This window comes from Metopolophium dirhodum, chromosome 5 (assembly GCF_019925205.1).
Source record: "Metopolophium dirhodum isolate CAU chromosome 5, ASM1992520v1, whole genome shotgun sequence".
Classification (NCBI taxonomy): Eukaryota; Metazoa; Arthropoda; class Insecta; order Hemiptera; family Aphididae; genus Metopolophium; species Metopolophium dirhodum.
In genome coordinates, this window is record NC_083564.1 from 27,105,910 (window position 1) to 27,128,291 (window position 22,382).

The 22,382-nt window shown below is 30.8% G+C and overlaps 3 protein-coding genes across 7 annotated transcripts in view; 2 read left to right on the top strand and 1 right to left on the bottom strand.

The window, feature by feature from the left end:
* Positions 1 to 4,789: 4,789 nt before the first annotated feature.
* The window catches only part of LOC132944939 (uncharacterized), a 28,447-nt gene continuing 10,854 nt past the window's right edge, over positions 4,790 to 22,382 (bottom strand). Inside the window, exons 1-7 of one of the 5 annotated variants that reach the window (XR_009664491.1) lie at positions 13,258 to 13,482; positions 10,589 to 10,777; positions 10,244 to 10,503; positions 8,486 to 8,722; positions 6,979 to 8,059; positions 5,859 to 5,997; positions 4,790 to 5,709 (exon numbers count right to left, since the gene is read on the bottom strand). Coding sequence is in view for 1 of the 5 variants with exons in the window: in XM_061014512.1 (XP_060870495.1) it covers positions 21,524 to 21,666; positions 21,816 to 21,954 (282 nt within the window). In the remaining 4 variants the exon portion in view is untranslated. Of the gene's footprint in view, positions 5,710 to 5,858; positions 5,998 to 6,978; positions 8,060 to 8,485; positions 8,723 to 9,350; positions 9,713 to 9,975; positions 10,148 to 10,243; positions 10,504 to 10,588; positions 10,778 to 13,037; positions 13,207 to 13,257; positions 21,667 to 21,815; positions 21,955 to 22,382 lie in introns of those variants that run through there. The other 4 variants (XR_009664492.1, XR_009664490.1, XR_009664493.1 and 1 more) reach the window with 4 other exon arrangements.
* On the top strand, positions 14,117 to 14,599 carry LOC132945677 (protein FAM200B-like). The gene has a single exon (XM_061015442.1). The coding sequence runs from the start codon at positions 14,117 to 14,119 to the stop codon at positions 14,597 to 14,599; it is 483 nt and encodes a 160-aa protein (XP_060871425.1).
* On the top strand, positions 14,737 to 15,261 carry LOC132945679 (zinc finger BED domain-containing protein 5-like). Its single transcript, XM_061015443.1, has one exon. The coding sequence runs from the start codon at positions 14,737 to 14,739 to the stop codon at positions 15,259 to 15,261; it is 525 nt and encodes a 174-aa protein (XP_060871426.1).

A 22,382-nucleotide genomic window follows, 5' to 3' on the forward strand; every position in this document is an offset into this window, starting at 1 on the left:
CGGACTGTGAGTCACTATGTGACGATCGTTTGCCTTTATTATACTGACTCAGATTGTATGTAATATAATATTAATATGTTTGAAATTAAAAATAATTTGTTTATTCCACTCATTTTGGATGGAAAATATTTCAAAATAAAAAAACTACTGACAATGGAAAATGAAAATGTATGTGACGGCACCTTCTATAGTTTAATTGTTTTCTCTACGCTTTTGCAACGACCTCCGCATGTTATACTACTATACTAATTGCCTTATTAGTTATAGTGTCAAATAATATTAGAAACGTGCGGCGCACTGTACATAGTTAATATTATATGACTACTTAATACGTGGGTACGTAACACCTCCCTTCTAAAAAAAAGACTTTATGTTTAAAAGCTTAAACATAAATCTTTAACATTTCCATAGTATGTAGTTATTACAATAGTTTTACAATAGTGATACATTGGTTACAATACATTGATACATAAAATAGTGATACATTTTGTTAGTAATATAATAGTTGTTAGATATTAGTACATTTTTTTTTTTTTATATAAGTTTATAGTTTCTTTTGTTTTACATTTTCTTCTTAGTCTAGTGTTAGTACATGGTGGTCATATATGTGTGGTTAATATACGTATTCCGTTACATTTATATAATTTAATTATTATAACTATTACATGTTTATATATGTAAATACTTATGCTATTACCTAAAATTATAAAACTTGACATTACATTTATTACATATTTATATATCCGTCCTATATTCTATTGGTCTTTATGGTTTTTGTTTTAATGATTGAATCGTTAGTTAAAAGGTTATCTATTTCTTAACTAGAGTATGTCCATTTAAGTATGTAGAATCTTACTTAGGTACTCCCTGATTCCCAATTATAGGTTTAGATGAAGAAATACTAGCAATGGTAGTAACCATCAAATTTTGAGAGTGCTTATATTATATTAATTCTAATAAAATTTCGTTTAGTACTATTTTAGCCCTATAATTAAAGATGTTAATTAAAATTATACGCCTATATATATTCTTATTTACTTTATACCTATGTATCGTTACATATTTTTGTACGGTGTTTGACCGTTATTGGTACGTGTTTAGGATTGAAATATAATTCGAACATGAAAGCAAAAGTGAAGAATGTACGTGATTTGAAAGAATTGAAATTTGATACGGCTTTGTTTGTGCCAATGCGACTTGGAGCATGACGATCGTCATAATGATCCTTAAAAGTTTCCTTATATATTAAATTAAATATATTTATAAATATAAATACAATATAATATATAAATATATTAAATATATACACTTTCATATATATATTTTCATTGCCCAATCCTATTAATTATTGTTAATGATCATGTTTACATGTATATTATATTTATTCTTTATATAATGTATGCTTTTCTTATTTAACTCGGATTCTCGTGGAAATTATTCTGATTGGGTCGTCTACTATTATACTCGACATTGTTCGTTCGGCATTGTGACGAAAAATGTCCTTCGCGATTGCACGTATGACAACGCCTAACATTAAAATTGATGTTCCTCGGATTGGGATTTCTATTAGTATTCCTATCGTAAGTATTGTTTCTGTATATATTATTGTTATTGTCGTTGTTACGATAGTTGTACGCTGTGTTTTGATTATTATTGTTAAATTGTCTATTTTGATGCGTATTTCTATTGCTATACGTATTATTTGCGCGGAAAATGTCTTGTACATCATTATATGTACGAATATTTTTTTCGGTAATTAACGCGATTTGCGTTGCTTGTTCGAGAGTAGTAGGATTTTTTGTTTTTACTTCGAATTTTATTTGGTCGCTTAAACCGTTTATAACTGACTAACGCTTGTTCCCTAATATTGTCACGTAATATTTTTGCTTCGGTGGGTGTTTTGTCTATGGCTACTGTGTTACATAGTTTCTGATATATGTCCTCTACTCTATTATTGTACGCGCATATGGTTTCATTATGTTTTGTTTTTACTATGTTTAATTCGATTTGTAAGTTAGCTGCTCCGTAGGGAGTTTCGAATGCGTCTAACAATATTTTTTTCATATCGCCCCATTCTATAATTTCCTTATATCTGGTTACGTTAAAAGCTCTGTCTGATAGTTTAGTAGCTGCTATCATTTTTAACATGAAAGGGTGCTGTTCTGAGTCTACCGTACTTATAATTACTTCGCATGCATTTAAAAATGGATATATTTCAGAGTGTCCTGAATAGTTAGGAATTAATTTTATTGCGTCTAACGCGCTTAACGGTTTCATATCGGTACCGCCTGTTATTTTCTTAGCTTTGACTATTCTTTTCAATATATCATATAATATTATATAATATGAAATTTTTTTGATTAATAAAATCATCCTCAGATTCTGTTTTTTTGCAAAATGACTTAAATGTCTTATCAATCTGGTGTAAAAAACAATTATTGTAGAATATTGATAATTGCAAAGTAATGTCATTTTCTAGGTCTCGCACTCCAGTTCTCCATAATTATTAGGTATTTAGATAATATATTGCTTCATCTTGATTTCGGTGTTACGTTTAGTTCAAATCCATCTATCATTAAACATTGTTTATATATTTCCAAAATTCGTCATCGATTCTACGATTCATTAGTAGGAGACATCTAAAGATTTTACTTATGCCTTTAAAACGTTATATTTTTCACTGGTACGTTCTATTCTAGAAAATGTGGAATTATAATTTGATAGTCTGGTCACCCTCTGAAAATACACATATTCAATGCCCTGAATCCATTCAAAATAGTTTCCTTCGCTTTATATAATACAAATGTGATATTCTACGTCAACCTTATGATCTCGTTCACCATATATTAAGAGCCATTGTTAGACGGACTAAATATGAATAGTCTTGCAGTTAGGAGAAATATAAGTGATTTAAAATTCGTATATAAATTGATTAATGATTACATATAATAGTTAGTTCTGAAATACTAAATTATTACTAAATTGTTATGTCTCACAATGCCAAACTAGATCTACTCATATATTTTATACAGTAAAATTACAGAAAACCAATAATTTAATAAATGATCCTGTAAATAGAATCATGCGATTATAACCAGCTAAAGCTATAGCTATAATGATACCCAAATCGATATTTTTAATTTTAACTCTATTGTATAAATTGTATCTACATATGACAATATAATAAAATACATTACATATATATAAATAGAAATATATATAGAATTGTAAAATTATGTGTGAATTTTCATTACGTGTCATTAAAGCATACGTTATACACCGGAATGTATCTCAAATAATATAATTATTTAGATAAAGTTATAGATAAAAATATAGTATATACAATATACTATATATATGTATAAAATTAAGATAAACATATAGAAACATTATCATTGTTTGCATTGATGTTAAAAAATAAAGATATCATAACAAAAACCCTTCGTAAACTACGTGTAAAAATGGCCAAGTAAGAAAAATATAAGACCTTTAAGCACTATGTGATATCGTGCATAAATGCTAAGTATATTGAATTTATGTAAACTTATTTTGTTTCAATAATTTATTAAATAAATAATAATATTTTTTAAATAATAATAAGTTATATTTTAATAATCCTTCGCCATTTAATTATTTTGTTGATCACACTTTGTTTCTTTTAAGAAATAATTCCTCGCCAAGTAAATAAATTATTGAAACAAAATAAGTTTACTTAAATTCAATATACTAAGCATTTATTCATGATATCACATCTTTATAGTGCTTATAGACTTATATTTTTTTTTACATGTAGTTTACGAAAGGTTTTTGTTGTGTTATATAGTATTGACGTATTGTAGTACGAAAATAAAATATAACTGGATGATCGAATATTATTTTATAGCGGGGTGATGACACACATCTGCAAAGTCGTATTATGTATAACTGCTATGATATCAATAGTTGCATCTATATTATGAATATTTAAATATTATGTAGTTTATTATTCGTTTAACGATTTGCACATATTTATACCTACATTTAAGTACTTACATTATAGTATTATACATTCATAATAGTACAGTATTTGTATTGAGAATTTACCATGATATAAACAAACATTTTTTTGAAGAGTAACAGGTAGTTAAAAAGTATGAACATTTAAATATTATGTAGTTTATTATTCGTTTAACGATTTGCACATATTTATACCTACATTTAGGTAGTTACATTATAGTATTATACATTCAGAATAGTACAGTATATATTTGTATTGAGAATTTACCATAATATAAACAAACATTTTTTTGAAGAGTAAAAGGTAGTTAAAATATACATACATTTCCTCTCCACCTTCCTCCCCCCAAAAAAATTAACAAATGTGGTGTACACTTAAGTGACTGTCATATTAATATACTCGTTGAAGGTCATCGTGTAAATAATTTAAAATACTTTATTTCGGTTAAGTACAATGGCTCAATATTTTTTTTACAATGATCATCAAGTATTTGTACAATTCTAAAATATAGTTTATTAAAACCTCACAATTTTCAATTATTAATTAATTTTTCGGACAAATAACAGAATGTCATTTGTATCAAATATATTTGGTTTTCACAGACATTTCGATGGAGAATTTATACATTTTCTATGAATTTGTTCTGTAATAATAATACATATTTGTAATATTGTAAAAAGGTACTAATTCAATGTCCTGGACGCGGTGGGAATCAGAGGGGGGGATAACTTTATCGTCAGTGGCAGCGGCGGCGGCGTTTCTAAGGGCAGTAGGTGGTTAGCAACCATGTAGTTAAAAACGGCCGACCGCCGGTTCTAGATATATGTTATAAATAGTCCTTAAACGACGCGGGGTCCGTCAGAGTATTTTGCGTTACAGTCACTGATTCAGGTGTGTTATCGCAGCGCATTTTACTGAAAAATTACGCTCTCTCAGAATCTCTTTCTAAATTTTCCGTATCAACTGCATTATTGACCGCACAGTAAATATTATAAATAATATAATTATTCGATTTGATTTAAAAATACACAACATTACCAAACACATTAAATACGGTAATATTATAATAGACATTGCCTTTGCGATTCTTTGACCGGTCCACGTCCATCCAGCCACCATTACATAAATAACAATTTATAATAATATCGACATCATGAATTCACACGCATCTTTGAGTTGCTTGCTGGCCGTCATAGCCATCTTCATCACCGAGGCGGACGTGAGCGGCGCATACATTGTGTCACGTCCGGCCGTAATGGCTGGCCGCAATTCGTTCTTGTTGATCGCCCTCAAAAAAGTCGTCGGCGCCGGGTCCAAAATTACCGATTCCACTACATTTGTGATTAAAATTCCACCGGTCAAGATTACCGCTGCCGACAGCGATATGGAAATCCCGTGCTGAGAACCCAATAATATTTTCGCCAATGAAGGGAAGCACATTTTTCGCCAGACAATGAGCGACCACTTGTTACGCACGGTGTGTCGGTGTCACGATGTCAGGCTATACGACGACGGCAACCCCGAAAACGTGCCAGTGGTGTACGGAACGTTGACCAAGACGGCGTGGTATCAGATAACGTTCCTGGTCTTGACCATATTATCGTTCTGTATAATGTTGATAACCGCAATAGTATACCACTTCTCGGAAAACTGTGAGCACAGCCGTACGTTGAAAACCTTACGATGAGCGTCTTCTCGTCGCATTGCATTGCCTTTTTCGCCGAGAAAAATAAAAAAAAATATTAATATTGCATTAAATTAAGTGTAAGGATTATCATTTATCAGCTAAGCTTTCAAGTTTCAACTATATTTAATACTGTCCTATACAAAATAAAATATCTATAAATGAATTTAAAATTACCATAGAATCCCAGTATAGCTGGTTCCTGGCGATCCAGTCTCTGTCCAACTTTTAGGTACAATTTGCAGTACACCACCATCATCAAACTTAATAACTCATCAAATAGGTGTATCTGCCATTTATTCTTATACAGTTTAACCTATGGAAAATATTATAAAATATTTATATGAATATTTGTTTCATAATTTAAAAAAAAACAATATTTGATTATGGTACTTAATGTTATATGTTTACATATACATACAATTTACTATTCCCATTTAGCTTATACATAAAACAAATATATTATATACATTTATCAATAATTAGTCTTAGTGCAATCGCCATGCAATAGTGGGAAAACTGCTAGACTATTACTGATATCATGCTTCCATGCTAAAGCTATACATTTGCACATTATGTCAGTTACTAGCCTAATTTGAATATTTTCGGAAATACTACTAACTTAGTAACAATCAAGTAAATTAGACTGACAAGGAGTTTCATATATTTCTCCATTAGTTAAGAAAGTTTTACCTAAAACTACCATGCATTTCAGATTTTTGCCATATACAAAGTTATGAACAACAACTATTTCACGGTGATGAGTAATACAAATATTATTTGGACATTCAGAGGATAAGAAAGAATTTTTTATTTTTGCATCCTTAAATTTTTCTTTGACATCAGTACCTATGTTAATACTATAATATATTATTATAAGACAGTTTTAAAGTTTTAAGTGTAGTTTTAATATTGGAGCTAAATATGTTTAAACTTTTATTTCCAACTATGCAAAATGTTCTTTTATAGTGTACAGGATGATACACTTAACGTAAGACACACTTTATTTCAGATAAAGCTAACGTTTTTAAAAATATTTCTCTTACATAATTTTAAATCGTTAAAAGACAACATTTTTAGATAAAAAATTATATTTTTACTCTTTTGAATACCAACATACCCACATTTATTTTGTTTTTTCTTACCACAGACGGTCTCGCTTGACGGTATAATAATTAATTAATAACCTAATCATTTTACCGGCTTTATCGAATATTCCCACTTAACACCACGTCATAAACAATATTATTATGATAATATAAATTAATTAGGTATACAAATATATATACCGACATACCGGTTAGTTTAAAGTCTGTGACAGTCGGTAGTGTGATTGTCTCGGCGAAAAAGGCAATGCAATGCTCTTCGTAAGGTTTTCGACGCATTGGCTGTGCTCGAAGCTTTCTGAGAGGTGGTATACTAGTGCGGATATCACCATTAAACAGAACGGCAATATGGTCAGGGCCAGGAACGTGAGCTGGTACCACGCCGTCTTGACCAACGTCCAGTACACCACTGTCACGTTTTCGGGGTTGCCGTCGTCGTATAGCGTGACATCGTGACACCGGTACACCGTGCGTAACATGTGGTCGTCCATTGACTGGCAAAACATGTGTCTCTCTTCGTTGGTGAAGATAACATTGGGTTCACAGCACTGGATTTCCATAACGCTGTCGCCAGCGGTAATCTTAATCGGTGGAATTTTTATCACAAATGTAATTGGATCGGTGATTTTGGATCCGGCGCTGACGGCTTTTTTGAGGACGATCAACAAGTTCGAATTGCGGTCAGCCATTATGACCAGACGTGACACAATGCGGGCGCCGCTCACGGCCGCCTCAGGGATGAAGTTGGCTATGACGGCCAGCAAGCAACTCAAAGATGCGTGTGAATTCATGATGTCGATATTATTATAAATTGTTATTTGTGTAATAGTGGCTGGATGGGAGTGGACCGGTCAAAGAATCGCAAAGGCAATGTCTATTATAAAATTACTGTATTTAATCTATTTGCTATTGTTGTGTATTTTTAAATCAAATCGAATAATTATATTATTTATAATATTTACTATGTGGTCAATGATGTAGTTGATACGGAAAATTTAGAAAGGGATTCTGTGAGAGCGTAATTTTTCAGGAAAATGCAATGCAGATTCATTTAAATATAAACTTTGTGGCAATGTACTTGGTTGTTGTGGTTTAGGAAATAGTTTTATTTTAATAGCGGGCGATACTTAAGGTTCAGGATTGTCACTAGAACTAACAAATGTTTTTTTTTCTTCCACTTTATTCGGCTTTTTTTTTCTTTTTCCACATCTGTGTTATGGTCTGCATTGACTTCAGATTTTTTTAGTTTACGTTTGGCATCTTCAAAATCATCTAAAATAAATTTGATTAAATTATTAAAATATAACAAATTAAATATTCCTACAAACAATAATTACATTGCAAGTATAAACTAGATGATTTGAACAAACGTTTATTGAGTTTAGACTTTAGCATAGTATTTTAAATGTTATTTACTTTTAAGCGATTAATAAATAAACTAACGAGTATTTAACTGAACTGTGTATAGTAAACAATATAGTTAATATATTGTTTAAAATAAAACATGTACTTATTAGTACCATATAAATATTTTTATTAGTTATATTCATATTTAATAATTTTAAATGCTTTAAAAAAAATATTAATATTGCATTAAATTAAGTGTAAGGATTATCATTTATCAGGTATGCTTTCAAGTTTAAACTATATTTAATACTGTCCTATACAAAATATAATATTTATAAAGTTTAAAATTACCATACAATCCCAGTGTAGATGTCTTACAGTCTGGCCACGTTATTTCAGGACTCGTATTATGTTTTACTGCATAAAGGTATTGTAGGTCTGAATTAAAAACTCCTCGTTTGGGCCAATAGCTGGTTCCTGATGACCCAGTGTCCGTCCAACTTTTAGGTTCAATTTGTACACCACCACCATCATACTCAATAACACACCAAATGGGTGTATCAGCCATTTATTCTTATACAGTTTAACCTATGGACAATATTATAAAATATTTATAAGAATATTTGTTTTATTATTTTAAATAAATATTAATATTTATTATATTGTATCAACTTAATATCAGATCGATAGCTATTAGGTATGAACTCATCCAACTCCCCCCTTTTACAAGACCCCGAAGTTATAACTCTCCCTTCTGTTTTCGTTTTGGTAGACTAGTTCCACCCATGACTACTATAGAAGTAGTATTTACGAAGTGTTTGACATAAATAATTATAATACAATATACATTCTTGTATTATTATATGGTCACGAGAATAACTCTATAATATAATATGTGGGGGGACGGAGTAGCCGAGCGGACTAAGGCGTCGGCTGTGACGCAGTCGGCCCGAGTTCGATACCTTGGCCGTGGGCGGCATTTTTCTTCCGGCAAGTCACGGTGTCCGGAGAACAAGTGCCGCCATCCCCCCACCCGGGGCACGGCAGAAACCTACGGGTGCCCCATTAGAAATTCTGCCAAAACACAAGACACACGTGTGCCAACCTACCCAATTTGAAAACCTACAGTGCCCTCCCCCACACCCAATGATCTATGTTGCCGCAAGTAACCCAATAAAAAAAAAATATATATATACCTAATATGTGTTATACTCACAAAATATGTTTTTCGACAGTATTCGGGTGATTTATAGCCTTAAAATAAAAGTTACAGCTAGCGTTCGACTGTTAACCGAAGCGACTAAATGACAAAGTATAAAAAACGAGAACCCAGCTTTTGGTCATTAAAGGTTAGTCAGGCGCAGGACCCAAAAATAAAAATGGCCGACGCTAGAGGGTATCGATTATTTTTCCTGCGCTTGCACCAACACAAACACACACACGCGCATTACACAGACACTCGGCCAGACATAAATAATTTTAAAACGGAAAAATTAGATGGTTGTAAAAAGGAAACGTTATAATATTATTCAATTTGTGATTTGCCGCTTTGCATTAACAATAGTTTTGAAATTTACCACACAAAAAGACAATATTGGTAAAAATATATTTATTATTATTATATTGTATCAACTTAATATCAGATCGATATCTTAGGTATGAACTCGTCCAACAACCCCTCATGTTTTGGTAGACTAGTTTCACCCAGACTACTATTTTAGAAGTAGTATTTACGAAGTGTTTGACATAAATAATTATAATACAATATACATTCGTGTATTATTATGTATTATTACATGGTCACGAGAATAACTATATAATATAATATGTATTATACTCACAAAATATATGTTTTATCGACAGGATTCGTGTGATTTATAAATTATAGCCTTGAAATAAAAGTTACAACTAGCGTTCGTCTGTCACCGCAGCGCCGAAATGACAAACGAAATATGAGAAACGAGAAATTGCCAACCCTAGAGGGTATTGATTATTTTTCTGCGCTTGCGCACACACAAACCCACACACGCGCATTACACAGACACTCGGCCAGACATGAATAATTTTAAAATGGGAAAATTAGATCGTTTTAAAAAAGAAATGTCATACTATTGTCCAATTTGTGATGTGGCGCTTTGCATTGACAACTGTTTTGAAATTGACCAAACAAAAAAACAACATATGACCATTATAGCTCTTGTAGGGGTTGGAACGGTTGGTTGGTACGTGTGTAGGTACCGATGCGTGGCAAGGTTTTTGCCACTATGAACCCGGGTGATCATACATCCAGCAATTAGTGGTAGCGGCTGTTACTTACTCTCATGTCGCGCCAAGTCACATAATTAATTCTTATGAATATTATACAAATCCTATGAAAAGATGCAAATCATTAAATATATAAATATATTCTAATCAAACAGTTTTACAATTTAGAAATGAAAATCAATTACTTACATGCATTTAGCCTGACTGGTTCCTTGAGTCTGTTGCGGTCTTGTAGGGCTTGAAGAAATACTTAAGTCTAGTTTTTTACATTCAGGTAATTTTTAATCTGATCCATCGACACAATCGTACTTACCATTACATTTTGAATTTTTACTTACACATGCACCGTAATTACAACGAAACGCAGATCCCGGACATCTATATTTACATAAATAATATAAATACAAAATAAGAACAGATATTATATATTTTATAAATCCCTTAAAACTTATTAGCTTTATTTTTGTACGTTTTAAAAAATAAAGCACACAGACTTTGGGTTTCATCTGACTTATCTGAACAAACTAAGTTAGTCTAACTTAGTAACGGATGCTAGACCATGAATAAATAAAATAAAAAATTATATTAAAATAAAAAAAAATTTAAATTCTATTTAAATGATTTTAATGGCGGGTAAGCCACCCTAAAACAACCCTTAAAAATACGCAAATTCAAGGCTTATATAATACATAGAAAAAACACATTAAGTATCAAATTTCCAAAACAGATTCCGAAATTTAAATCTACAATTGACAGCTTAAGGTACATCCAAACCAAAATAAATAACCGAAAATGAATCTATTAGTCTTATAAGTGTTGACATAGAAAAACCCTACGACTGCACGTGGAAACATGGAATCATTTAAAAACAAAGCACAATATCATGCCACGGAAACCTACTTATTAGACATAACCATATCATTCCAATTAAAATTAGGCAACACGTCATCTTCTGAGAAATGTTTGCAAGAAATGGAATCCCCCAAGCCTATCCCGACATTATTTTACATTATTTACATTATTATACATTATTTTAGCCATAAACAATATACCCAACACCATCACTGAACCCCTCAAATACACTCTGTTCGTGGACGACTTAATTTTTTTTTTACGGAAGCAAAAAAAACAAACACAATACAAAATCTACTTAAAAAATATAAATAAATTGAAATTGATCTTCAGGGATCATCGGTAATAATGGGCTTGGAAGATATGGGGGCTATGGAAATACAAAAATGTCAATAATACATATTTATCTATCATTATTTATAATTTATAAAAATAGTCCAAGTAGCAAGTATAATATATACGCACCTACTAGATTCGATATAACGTCATATATTTTATATTTTTATAAACCAGTCTTAAGCCCTATAATTATCTTTAGCTACATTTCTATAACTGAGAAACTATTAATTTGAACTTTAAATCAGATAAATCCAAATTTTAAAAAACGTATCCACTAAATAAAAGATTGGTATAAAATGGGAGGAATTGAAAACAACATTTTGTATCACCTCTCAGGACAATCCCAAAGTAGTAAGCAAATCTCAAGAACAATTAACATTGGTCAATATGTCTCATATAGTGGGGAAACCAGAGAAGTAACATAGGGGATTAGAGGAATCCCTACCAGTTTTTAGCAATATTATCATGCAAAGATAAATTCATCATTTGTTAGTTTTGTCCCAGGTCTTCCCTATTATACTGCCGCAACAATATAAGGGTGGTACAGCCAATTTAAAAAATATATATAAGATTTATATTTAAATTTTAAACGCATGCTTTGCGTTTAATTAAATAATATAAATATAGGTAATAATAAGTAATATGTATTATATAGTAGATAGATGAGGTAATCTATATATTATATAAAACTGAAATCAAGCCAAAGAGTAAATCTTTGTTACGGTTTGGCTTCGGAACTTCTTATCCAATTGTCATGCAGTTTTTTTTAAATGAAAGAGGATATCACGGAGCAGGTTTTAGGCATAAATAAAGTCCGATAATGTAAGTCAATAATTAGTTATCTATACATATAAAATCCAAATACCACTGACTCACCGATCGCTGTATCTAAAAAACTACTCAACGTACGGACTTGAAATTTGGAATAGAGGTTCTTCTCATATTTTCACCGTGCAATAAGAAAGGATTTTCAAATATTTTGCGTTTTAGTGGAGTAATTAACGATTATAATTATTCACTGCCAATACGTGATAAAATTTCCATCGTAAATCTCAAAATTCCTGTTTGAGCACCTACCGGGGTTAATCACTTCCATTTTTAAATTATCCTATGACACTCACAAAGAATGTGGCTTTGTATTGGTGAAAGAATTTTCGAAATCGGTTCAGTCGATTCGTAGTGTATCCCGAACATACAAACAAACGCTATCATTTTATAGTATAGAGATAAGATATAAATGAATATTTGTGTGTAGATTAGACCTCTGGGAAAAAGATAGGCTAATTTAAAAAGTGTTAAATTTGTTTTTTTTTTATTCATCGGATTTTAGTACGGTTGCGTTAGGCTTTTGTATTAATTGATCATATTAATCCTCCGAAGGTGGAATTAAGTAAAAATGACAAACTTTGTACAGTTTTGATACTTTAGAGTTAAATCATACACTTACGTACAAACAGCTCGGGGTCCGCGATCTACTGCTGCGAATCAGAATTTTTATTCCGGGCAACAGAAAAGTTATGATAAATTTTATACACCATACACCGAATATTAAATAACGATTTGAACAAAGTCTGAGTCATATAGAATTGGTACATTTAATGGGCGACGAAGTGCCAGCGGGATCAGCTAGTATAATATACGCATCGTAATGTATTGAAATTACGTACCGTAAATGAAACAAAGACATGTTAGCCAGGAGAACGAAGATTTCATGGCCATCGACCGACGATGAAAGTATACTGCAAATTTAATAAGATAACAACACTAAATATATAATATTTTATTAAAATGTATTAATTGTTGACTGGTTCATAAATAACTGCCTACAATATATTAAACACTCAAATGGTTAATAAATCTTATACTATTATTAATAATATGTGAACGCAGTGTGAACGCCTAAGATCGACTAAATGAGGAACAGGAGACTTCATTGTAGTATTTTTAACCCCCACTAAATGTATAAGTTAAGTTTCCCCCACCACGACTATTCGTTTTTCAAGTGTCTAGATAACATTAATATTAATTATGTCAAAGTAGAATAAAATGAATAATTCAAACGTAAAATATAAAACGGAAATATTCATTTATCTGTTGTTGCAAATTTATAATACCATACGTAGGTTATATAGGTTAGGTCAGGGGTTTTCAACCTGTGCGTCGCGGCTCCCAGGGGCGTCGCCGGTTATTATCAAGGGAGCCGCGTTCGCAATAGAAACTAAAAATAAAATTTCGGCGCACCAATACATATTACATGTTGCATGTGTGAGATAACCGTCGATAACCGTGTTTGCGATATCGAGTAATAGCATATTTCGATTAATATTTACAATTAGGTAGGTACTTAATGATTTGCCTCTAATATAATCTATCAGTTGTAAAACGCACACCGCTGTCGCCTGTCTGTTTTGTATTCAGTGTGTTATATGCGCTACGGCTACGTATATCGACCGATATTTATTACGATCTTTTTTTGTTCTGTGTTATTTGTTGTGTATTTTTTCTGTAATAATAGTAGTTATAACTATGGATAAGTTTTTGAATTCTAGTAGAAAACGTGATAATCCAGAAGTAATTTCAAATATTGAAAAGAAACAAAAAATCAGAAAATATGATGATAGTTATTTGAATTTCGGATTTACTAGCACTGTTGTTGCAAACGTAGAACATCCCCAGTGTGTTGTTTGTTTGAAAGTAATGGCTGTAGAAAGTATGCTTCCAAATAAAATGAAACGCCATTTGGAGACAGTTCATGGAAATTTGGTGAACAAACCACGTGATTATTTCGTATCAAAATTAAAAGCTATGGCTCAACAAAAACATATTTTTACAAAACAAGCTACAATTCCTTCTAAAGCGCTACTTTCTTCCTATAAAGTAGCTTGGCGAATAGCAAAGAGTAAAAAACCTCATACTATCGCAGAAAATCTAATTTTACCAGCCGCTATGGATATGGTGTCTATTATGATTGGGGATGCTGCTGCTAAACAACTTCAAAATGTGCCATAATCAGATAATACTATCAGTCGTAGAATAAAAAACTCAATGTATTAAATGTATCTTTACAAGGTAATGAGACCCACATTTTGCAGTTAACTGAAAAAATTACTTCTTTTAAAAGAAAATTAGTCTTGTGGAAGAATAAAATGGATGAAGGTGCTTTAAATGACTGTTTTCCCACATTGTATATGTTCCTTCATGAAAATAATTTAAACTTGATAGAATCTATCAAATTAGTATTCATGGAACACTTATCACAACTTATTGTTCACTTCCAAAATTATTTTCCCGAGAACGATCAACAACGAAATTGGATTAAAGATCCTTTTACTACTGATCTACCGTCAGAATTAACAATTACTGAACAAGAACAACTGATAGACTTGTACTCAGATTCAGTATCAAAATCCAAATTTGTATCATTATCTTTACCAGAATTTTGGATAGCTATGAAGAAGCAATATCCGATCGTAGCCAATAAGGCTATCAGGACTTTAATTCCATTTGCTTCTTCATACTTATGTGAAATGGGTTTTTCGGCCTTAGCGGTTATCAAAAGTAAATACAGAGGAAAACTAAATACCGAAAAGGAAATGAGAATCGCACTATCAAAATTTACCCCACGATTTGATGATTTAATGCAACAAAAACAAGCACAGCCGTCCCATTAAAAATTAAAATTATTATTAATGTATTAATTTTTTAATTGTATGTAAAAAATAAATCTCAAAAAAATGTTTCCTATTATTAATACCTAATTACATGTTTATCATTAAATAAAGTTAGATTAAAATTATTATAAGTAATGTAAATTTGTTTATTTTAAATGTTCGTATGGGAGCTGTATATTTTATTTCAAAATCAAAAGGAGCCGTGGACCCAAAAAGGTTGTCAACCACTGGGTTAGGTATACCTATATTCTAGAACTTGAACAATCGTGTAATTAAGATATACGTATCTTAGATACATTTGTACCTTGTATCTTGTATCTCGATACAATTATGTGAAGTATCGAGTATCTTGTATCGCGATACATTTTTAGTCAATGTATCGAGTATTTCATGAACTAATTTAATCGAAAGATAATCGATACATTAATGCGATACTTTGAAAAATTAATTGTTTACGATTATTTTTACTCGTCAGAAACCACTTTTGAAAAGTTAGTGGTGTAATGGTTGTATATAAAATATAATATTATGTTACACACGTACTTTGAATTGGACTTTACGTCTGTAAGACTGTACCTTATTTTTCTACTATGTAATAGTACCTACACCTTTCGCGATAAGGTAGGTAATGAACACGATAAAATTAGTAGATTAGATTTTCACACAAACACTGCCGGCTACACACCTGGTGTTCTGCGGACTGTGAGTCACTATGTGACGATCGTTTGCCTTTATTATACTGACTCAGATTGTATGTAATATAATATTAATATGTTTGAAATTAAAAATAATTTGTTTATTCCACTCATTTTGGATGGAAAATATTTCAAAATAAAAAAACTACTGACAATGGAAAATGAAAATGTATGTGACGGCACCTTCTATAGTTTAATTGTTTTCTCTACGCTTTTGCAACGACCTCCGCATGTTATACTACTATACTAATTGCCTTATTAGTTATAGTGTCAAATAATATTAGAAACGTGCGGCGCACTGTACATAGTTAATATTATATGACTACTTAATACGTGGGTACGTAACACCTCCCTTCTAAAAAAAAGACTTTATGTTTAAAAGCTTAAACATAAATCTTTAACATTTCCATAGTATGTAGTTATTACAATAGTTTTACAATAGTGATACATTGGTTACAATACATTGATACATAAAATAGTGATACATTTTGTTAGTAATATAATAGTTGTTAGATATTAGTACATTTTTTTTTTTTTATATAAGTTTATAGTTTCTTTTGTTTTACATTTTCTTCTTAGTCTAGTGTTAGTACATGGTGGTCATATATGTGTGGTTAATATACGTATTCCGTTACATTTATATAATTTAATTATTATAACTATTACATGTTTATATATGTAAATACTTATGCTATTACCTAAAATTATAAAACTTGACATTACATTTATTACATATTTATATATCCGTCCTATATTCTATTGGTCTTTATGGTTTTTGTTTTAATGATTGAATCGTTAGTTAAAAGGTTATCTATTTCTTAACTAGAGTATGTCCATTTAAGTATGTAGAATCTTACTTAGGTACTCCCTGATTCCCAATTATAGGTTTAGATGAAGAAATACTAGCAATGGTAGTAACCATCAAATTTTGAGAGTGCTTATATTATATTAATTCTAATAAAATTTCGTTTAGTACTATTTTAGCCCTATAATTAAAGATGTTAATTAAAATTATACGCCTATATATATTCTTATTTACTTTATACCTATGTATCGTTACATATTTTTGTACGGTGTTTGACCGTTATTGGTACGTGTTTAGGATTGAAATATAATTCGAACATGAAAGCAAAAGTGAAGAATGTACGTGATTTGAAAGAATTGAAATTTGATACGGCTTTGTTTGTGCCAATGCGACTTGGAGCATGACGATCGTCATAATGATCCTAAAAAGTTTCCTTATATATTAAATTAAATATATTTATAAATATAAATACAATATAATATATAAATATATTAAATATATACACTTTCATATATATATTTTCATTGCCCAATCCTATTAATTATTGTTAATGATCATGTTTACATGTATATTATATTTATTCTTTATATAATATATGCTTTTCTTATTTAACTCGGATTCTCGTGGAAATTATTCTGATTGGGTCGTCTACTATTATACTCGACATTGTTCGTTCGGCATTGTGACGAAAAATGTCCTTCGCGATTGCACGTATGACAACGCCTAACATTAAAATTGATGTTCCTCGGATTGGGATTTCTATTAGTATTCCTATCGTAAGTATTGTTTCTGTATATATTATTGTTATTGTCGTTGTTACGATAGTTGTACGCTGTGTTTTGATTATTATTGTTAAATTGTCTATTTTGATGCGTATTTCTATTGCTATACGTATTATTTGCGCGGAAAATGTCTTGTACATCATTATATGTACGAATATTTTTTTCGGTAATTAACGCGATTTGCGTTGCTTGTTCGAGAGTAGTAGGATTTTTTGTTTTTACTTCGAATTTTATTTGGTCGCTTAAACCGTTTATAACTGACTAACGCTTGTTCCCTAATATTGTCACGTAATATTTTTGCTTCGGTGGGTGTTTTGTCTATGGCTACTGTGTTACATAGTTTCTGATATATGTCCTCTACTCTATTATTGTACGCGCATATGGTTTCATTATGTTTTGTTTTTACTATGTTTAATTCGATTTGTAAGTTAGCTGCTCCGTAGGGAGTTTCGAATGCGTCTAACAATATTTTTTTCATATCGCCCCATTCTATAATTTCCTTATATCTGGTTACGTTAAAAGCTCTGTCTGATAGTTTAGTAGCTGCTATCATTTTTAACATGAAAGGGTGCTGTTCTGAGTCTACCGTACTTATAATTACTTCGCATGCATTTAAAAATGGATATATTTCAGAGTGTCCTGAATAGTTAGGAATTAATTTTATTGCGTCTAACGCGCTTAACGGTTTCATATCGGTACCGCCTGTTATTTTCTTAGCTTTGACTATTCTTTTCAATATATCATATAATATTATATAATATGAAATTTTTTTGATTAATAAAATCATCCTCAGATTCTGTTTTTTTGCAAAATGACTTAAATGTCTTATCAATCTGGTGTAAAAAACAATTATTGTAGAATATTGATAATTGCAAAGTAATGTCATTTTCTAGGTCTCGCACTCCAGTTCTCCATAATTATTAGGTATTTAGATAATATATTGCTTCATCTTGATTTCGGTGTTACGTTTAGTTCAAATCCATCTATCATTAAACATTGTTTATATATTTCCAAAATTCGTCATCGATTCTACGATTCATTAGTAGGAGACATCTAAAGATTTTACTTATGCCTTTAAAACGTTATATTTTTCACTGGTACGTTCTATTCTAGAAAATGTGGAATTATAATTTGATAGTCTGGTCACCCTCTGAAAATACACATATTCAATGCCCTGAATCCATTCAAAATAGTTTCCTTCGCTTTATATAATACAAATGTGATATTCTACGTCAACCTTATGATCTCGTTCACCATATATTAAGAGCCATTGTTAGACGGACTAAATATGAATAGTCTTGCAGTTAGGAGAAATATAAGTGATTTAAAATTCGTATATAAATTGATTAATGATTACATATAATAGTTAGTTCTGAAATACTAAATTATTACTAAATTGTTATGTCTCACAATGCCAAACTAGATCTACTCATATATTTTATACAGTAAAATTACAGAAAACCAATAATTTAATAAATGATCCTGTAAATAGAATCATGCGATTATAACCAGCTAAAGCTATAGCTATAATGATACCCAAATCGATATTTTTAATTTTAACTCTATTGTATAAATTGTATCTACATATGACAATATAATAAAATACATTACATATATATAAATAGAAATATATATAGAATTGTAAAATTATGTGTGAATTTTCATTACGTGTCATTAAAGCATACGTTATACACCGGAATGTATCTCAAATAATATAATTATTTAGATAAAGTTATAGATAAAAATATAGTATATACAATATACTATATATATGTATAAAATTAAGATAAACATATAGAAACATTATCATTGTTTGCATTGATGTTAAAAAATAAAGATATCATAACAAAAACCCTTCGTAAACTACGTGTAAAAATGGCCAAGTAAGAAAAATATAAGACCTTTAAGCACTATGTGATATCGTGCATAAATGCTAAGTATATTGAATTTATGTAAACTTATTTTGTTTCAATAATTTATTAAATAAATAATAATATTTTTTAAATAATAATAAGTTATATTTTAATAATCCTTCGCCATTTAATTATTTTGTTGATCACGCTTTGTTTCTTTTAAGAAATAATTCCTCGCCAAGTAAATAAATTATTGAAACAAAATAAGTTTACTTAAATTCAATATACTAAGCATTTATTCATGATATCACATCTTTATAGTGCTTATAGACTTATATTTTTTTTTACATGTAGTTTACGAAAGGTTTTTGTTGTGTTATATAGTATTGACGTATTGTAGTACGAAAATAAAATATAACTGGATGATCGAATATTATTTTATAGCGGGGTGATGACACACATCTGCAAAGTCGTATTATGTATAACTGCTATGATATCAATAGTTGCATCTATATTATGAATATTTAAATATTATGTAGTTTATTATTCGTTTAACGATTTGCACATATTTATACCTACATTTAAGTACTTACATTATAGTATTATACATTCATAATAGTACAGTATTTGTATTGAGAATTTACCATGATATAAACAAACATTTTTTTGAAGAGTAACAGGTAGTTAAAAAGTATGAACATTTAAATATTATGTAGTTTATTATTCGTTTAACGATTTGCACATATTTATACCTACATTTAGGTAGTTACATTATAGTATTATACATTCAGAATAGTACAGTATATATTTGTATTGAGAATTTACCATAATATAAACAAACATTTTTTTGAAGAGTAAAAGGTAGTTAAAATATACATACATTTCCTCTCCACCTTCCTCCCCCCAAAAAAATTAACAAATGTGGTGTACACTTAAGTGACTGTCATATTAATATACTCGTTGAAGGTCATCGTGTAAATAATTTAAAATACTTTATTTCGGTTAAGTACAATGGCTCAATATTTTTTTTACAATGATCATCAAGTATTTGTACAATTCTAAAATATAGTTTATTAAAACCTCACAATTTTCAATTATTAATTAATTTTTCGGACAAATAACAGAATGTCATTTGTATCAAATATATTTGGTTTTCACAGACATTTCGATGGAGAATTTATACATTTTCTATGAATTTGTTCTGTAATAATAATACATATTTGTAATATTGTAAAAAGGTACTAATTCAATGTCCTGGACGCGGTGGGAATCAGAGGGGGGGATAACTTTATCGTCAGTGGCAGCGGCGGCGGCGTTTCTAAGGGCAGTAGGTGGTTAGCAACCATGTAGTTAAAAACGGCCGACCGCCGGTTCTAGATATATGTTATAAATAGTCCTTAAACGACGCGGGGTCCGTCAGAGTATTTTGCGTTACAGTCACTGATTCAGGTGTGTTATCGCAGCGCATTTTACTGAAAAATTACGCTCTCTCAGAATCTCTTTCTAAATTTTCCGTATCAACTGCATTATTGACCGCACAGTAAATATTATAAATAATATAATTATTCGATTTGATTTAAAAATACACAACATTACCAAACACATTAAATACGGTAATATTATAATAGACATTGCCTTTGCGATTCTTTGACCGGTCCACGTCCATCCAGCCACCATTACATAAATAACAATTTATAATAATATCGACATCATGAATTCACACGCATCTTTGAGTTGCTTGCTGGCCGTCATAGCCATCTTCATCACCGAGGCGGACGTGAGCGGCGCATACATTGTGTCACGTCCGGCCGTAATGGCTGGCCGCAATTCGTTCTTGTTGATCGCCCTCAAAAAAGTCGTCGGCGCCGGGTCCAAAATTACCGATTCCACTACATTTGTGATTAAAATTCCACCGGTCAAGATTACCGCTGCCGACAGCGATATGGAAATCCCGTGCTGAGAACCCAATAATATTTTCGCCAATGAAGGGAAGCACATTTTTCGCCAGACAATGAGCGACCACTTGTTACGCACGGTGTGTCGGTGTCACGATGTCAGGCTATACGACGACGGCAACCCCGAAAACGTGCCAGTGGTGTACGGAACGTTGACCAAGACGGCGTGGTATCAGATAACGTTCCTGGTCTTGACCATATTATCGTTCTGTATAATGTTGATAACCGCAATAGTATACCACTTCTCGGAAAACTGTGAGCACAGCCGTACGTTGAAAACCTTACGATGAGCGTCTTCTCGTCGCATTGCATTGCCTTTTTCGCCGAGAAAAATAAAAAAAAATATTAATATTGCATTAAATTAAGTGTAAGGATTATCATTTATCAGCTAAGCTTTCAAGTTTCAACTATATTTAATACTGTCCTATACAAAATAAAATATCTATAAATGAATTTAAAATTACCATAGAATCCCAGTATAGCTGGTTCCTGGCGATCCAGTCTCTGTCCAACTTTTAGGTACAATTTGCAGTACACCACCATCATCAAACTTAATAACTCATCAAATAGGTGTATCTGCCATTTATTCTTATACAGTTTAACCTATGGAAAATATTATAAAATATTTATATGAATATTTGTTTCATAATTTAAAAAAAAACAATATTTGATTATGGTACTTAATGTTATATGTTTACATATACATACAATTTACTATTCCCATTTAGCTTATACATAAAACAAATATATTATATACATTTATCAATAATTAGTCTTAGTGCAATCGCCATGCAATAGTGGGAAAACTGCTAGACTATTACTGATATCATGCTTCCATGCTAAAGCTATACATTTGCACATTATGTCAGTTACTAGCCTAATTTGAATATTTTCGGAAATACTACTAACTTAGTAACAATCAAGTAAATTAGACTGACAAGGAGTTTCATATATTTCTCCATTAGTTAAGAAAGTTTTACCTAAAACTACCATGCATTTCAGATTTTTGCCATATACAAAGTTATGAACAA

Excerpts from the sequence above, each read along its gene's own strand:
- LOC132945677 (XM_061015442.1), top strand. The coding sequence starts at position 14,117 with ATGGATAAGTTTTTGAATTCTAGTAGAAAACGTGATAATCCAGAAGTA.
- LOC132945679 (XM_061015443.1), top strand. The coding sequence starts at position 14,737 with ATGGATGAAGGTGCTTTAAATGACTGTTTTCCCACATTGTATATGTTC.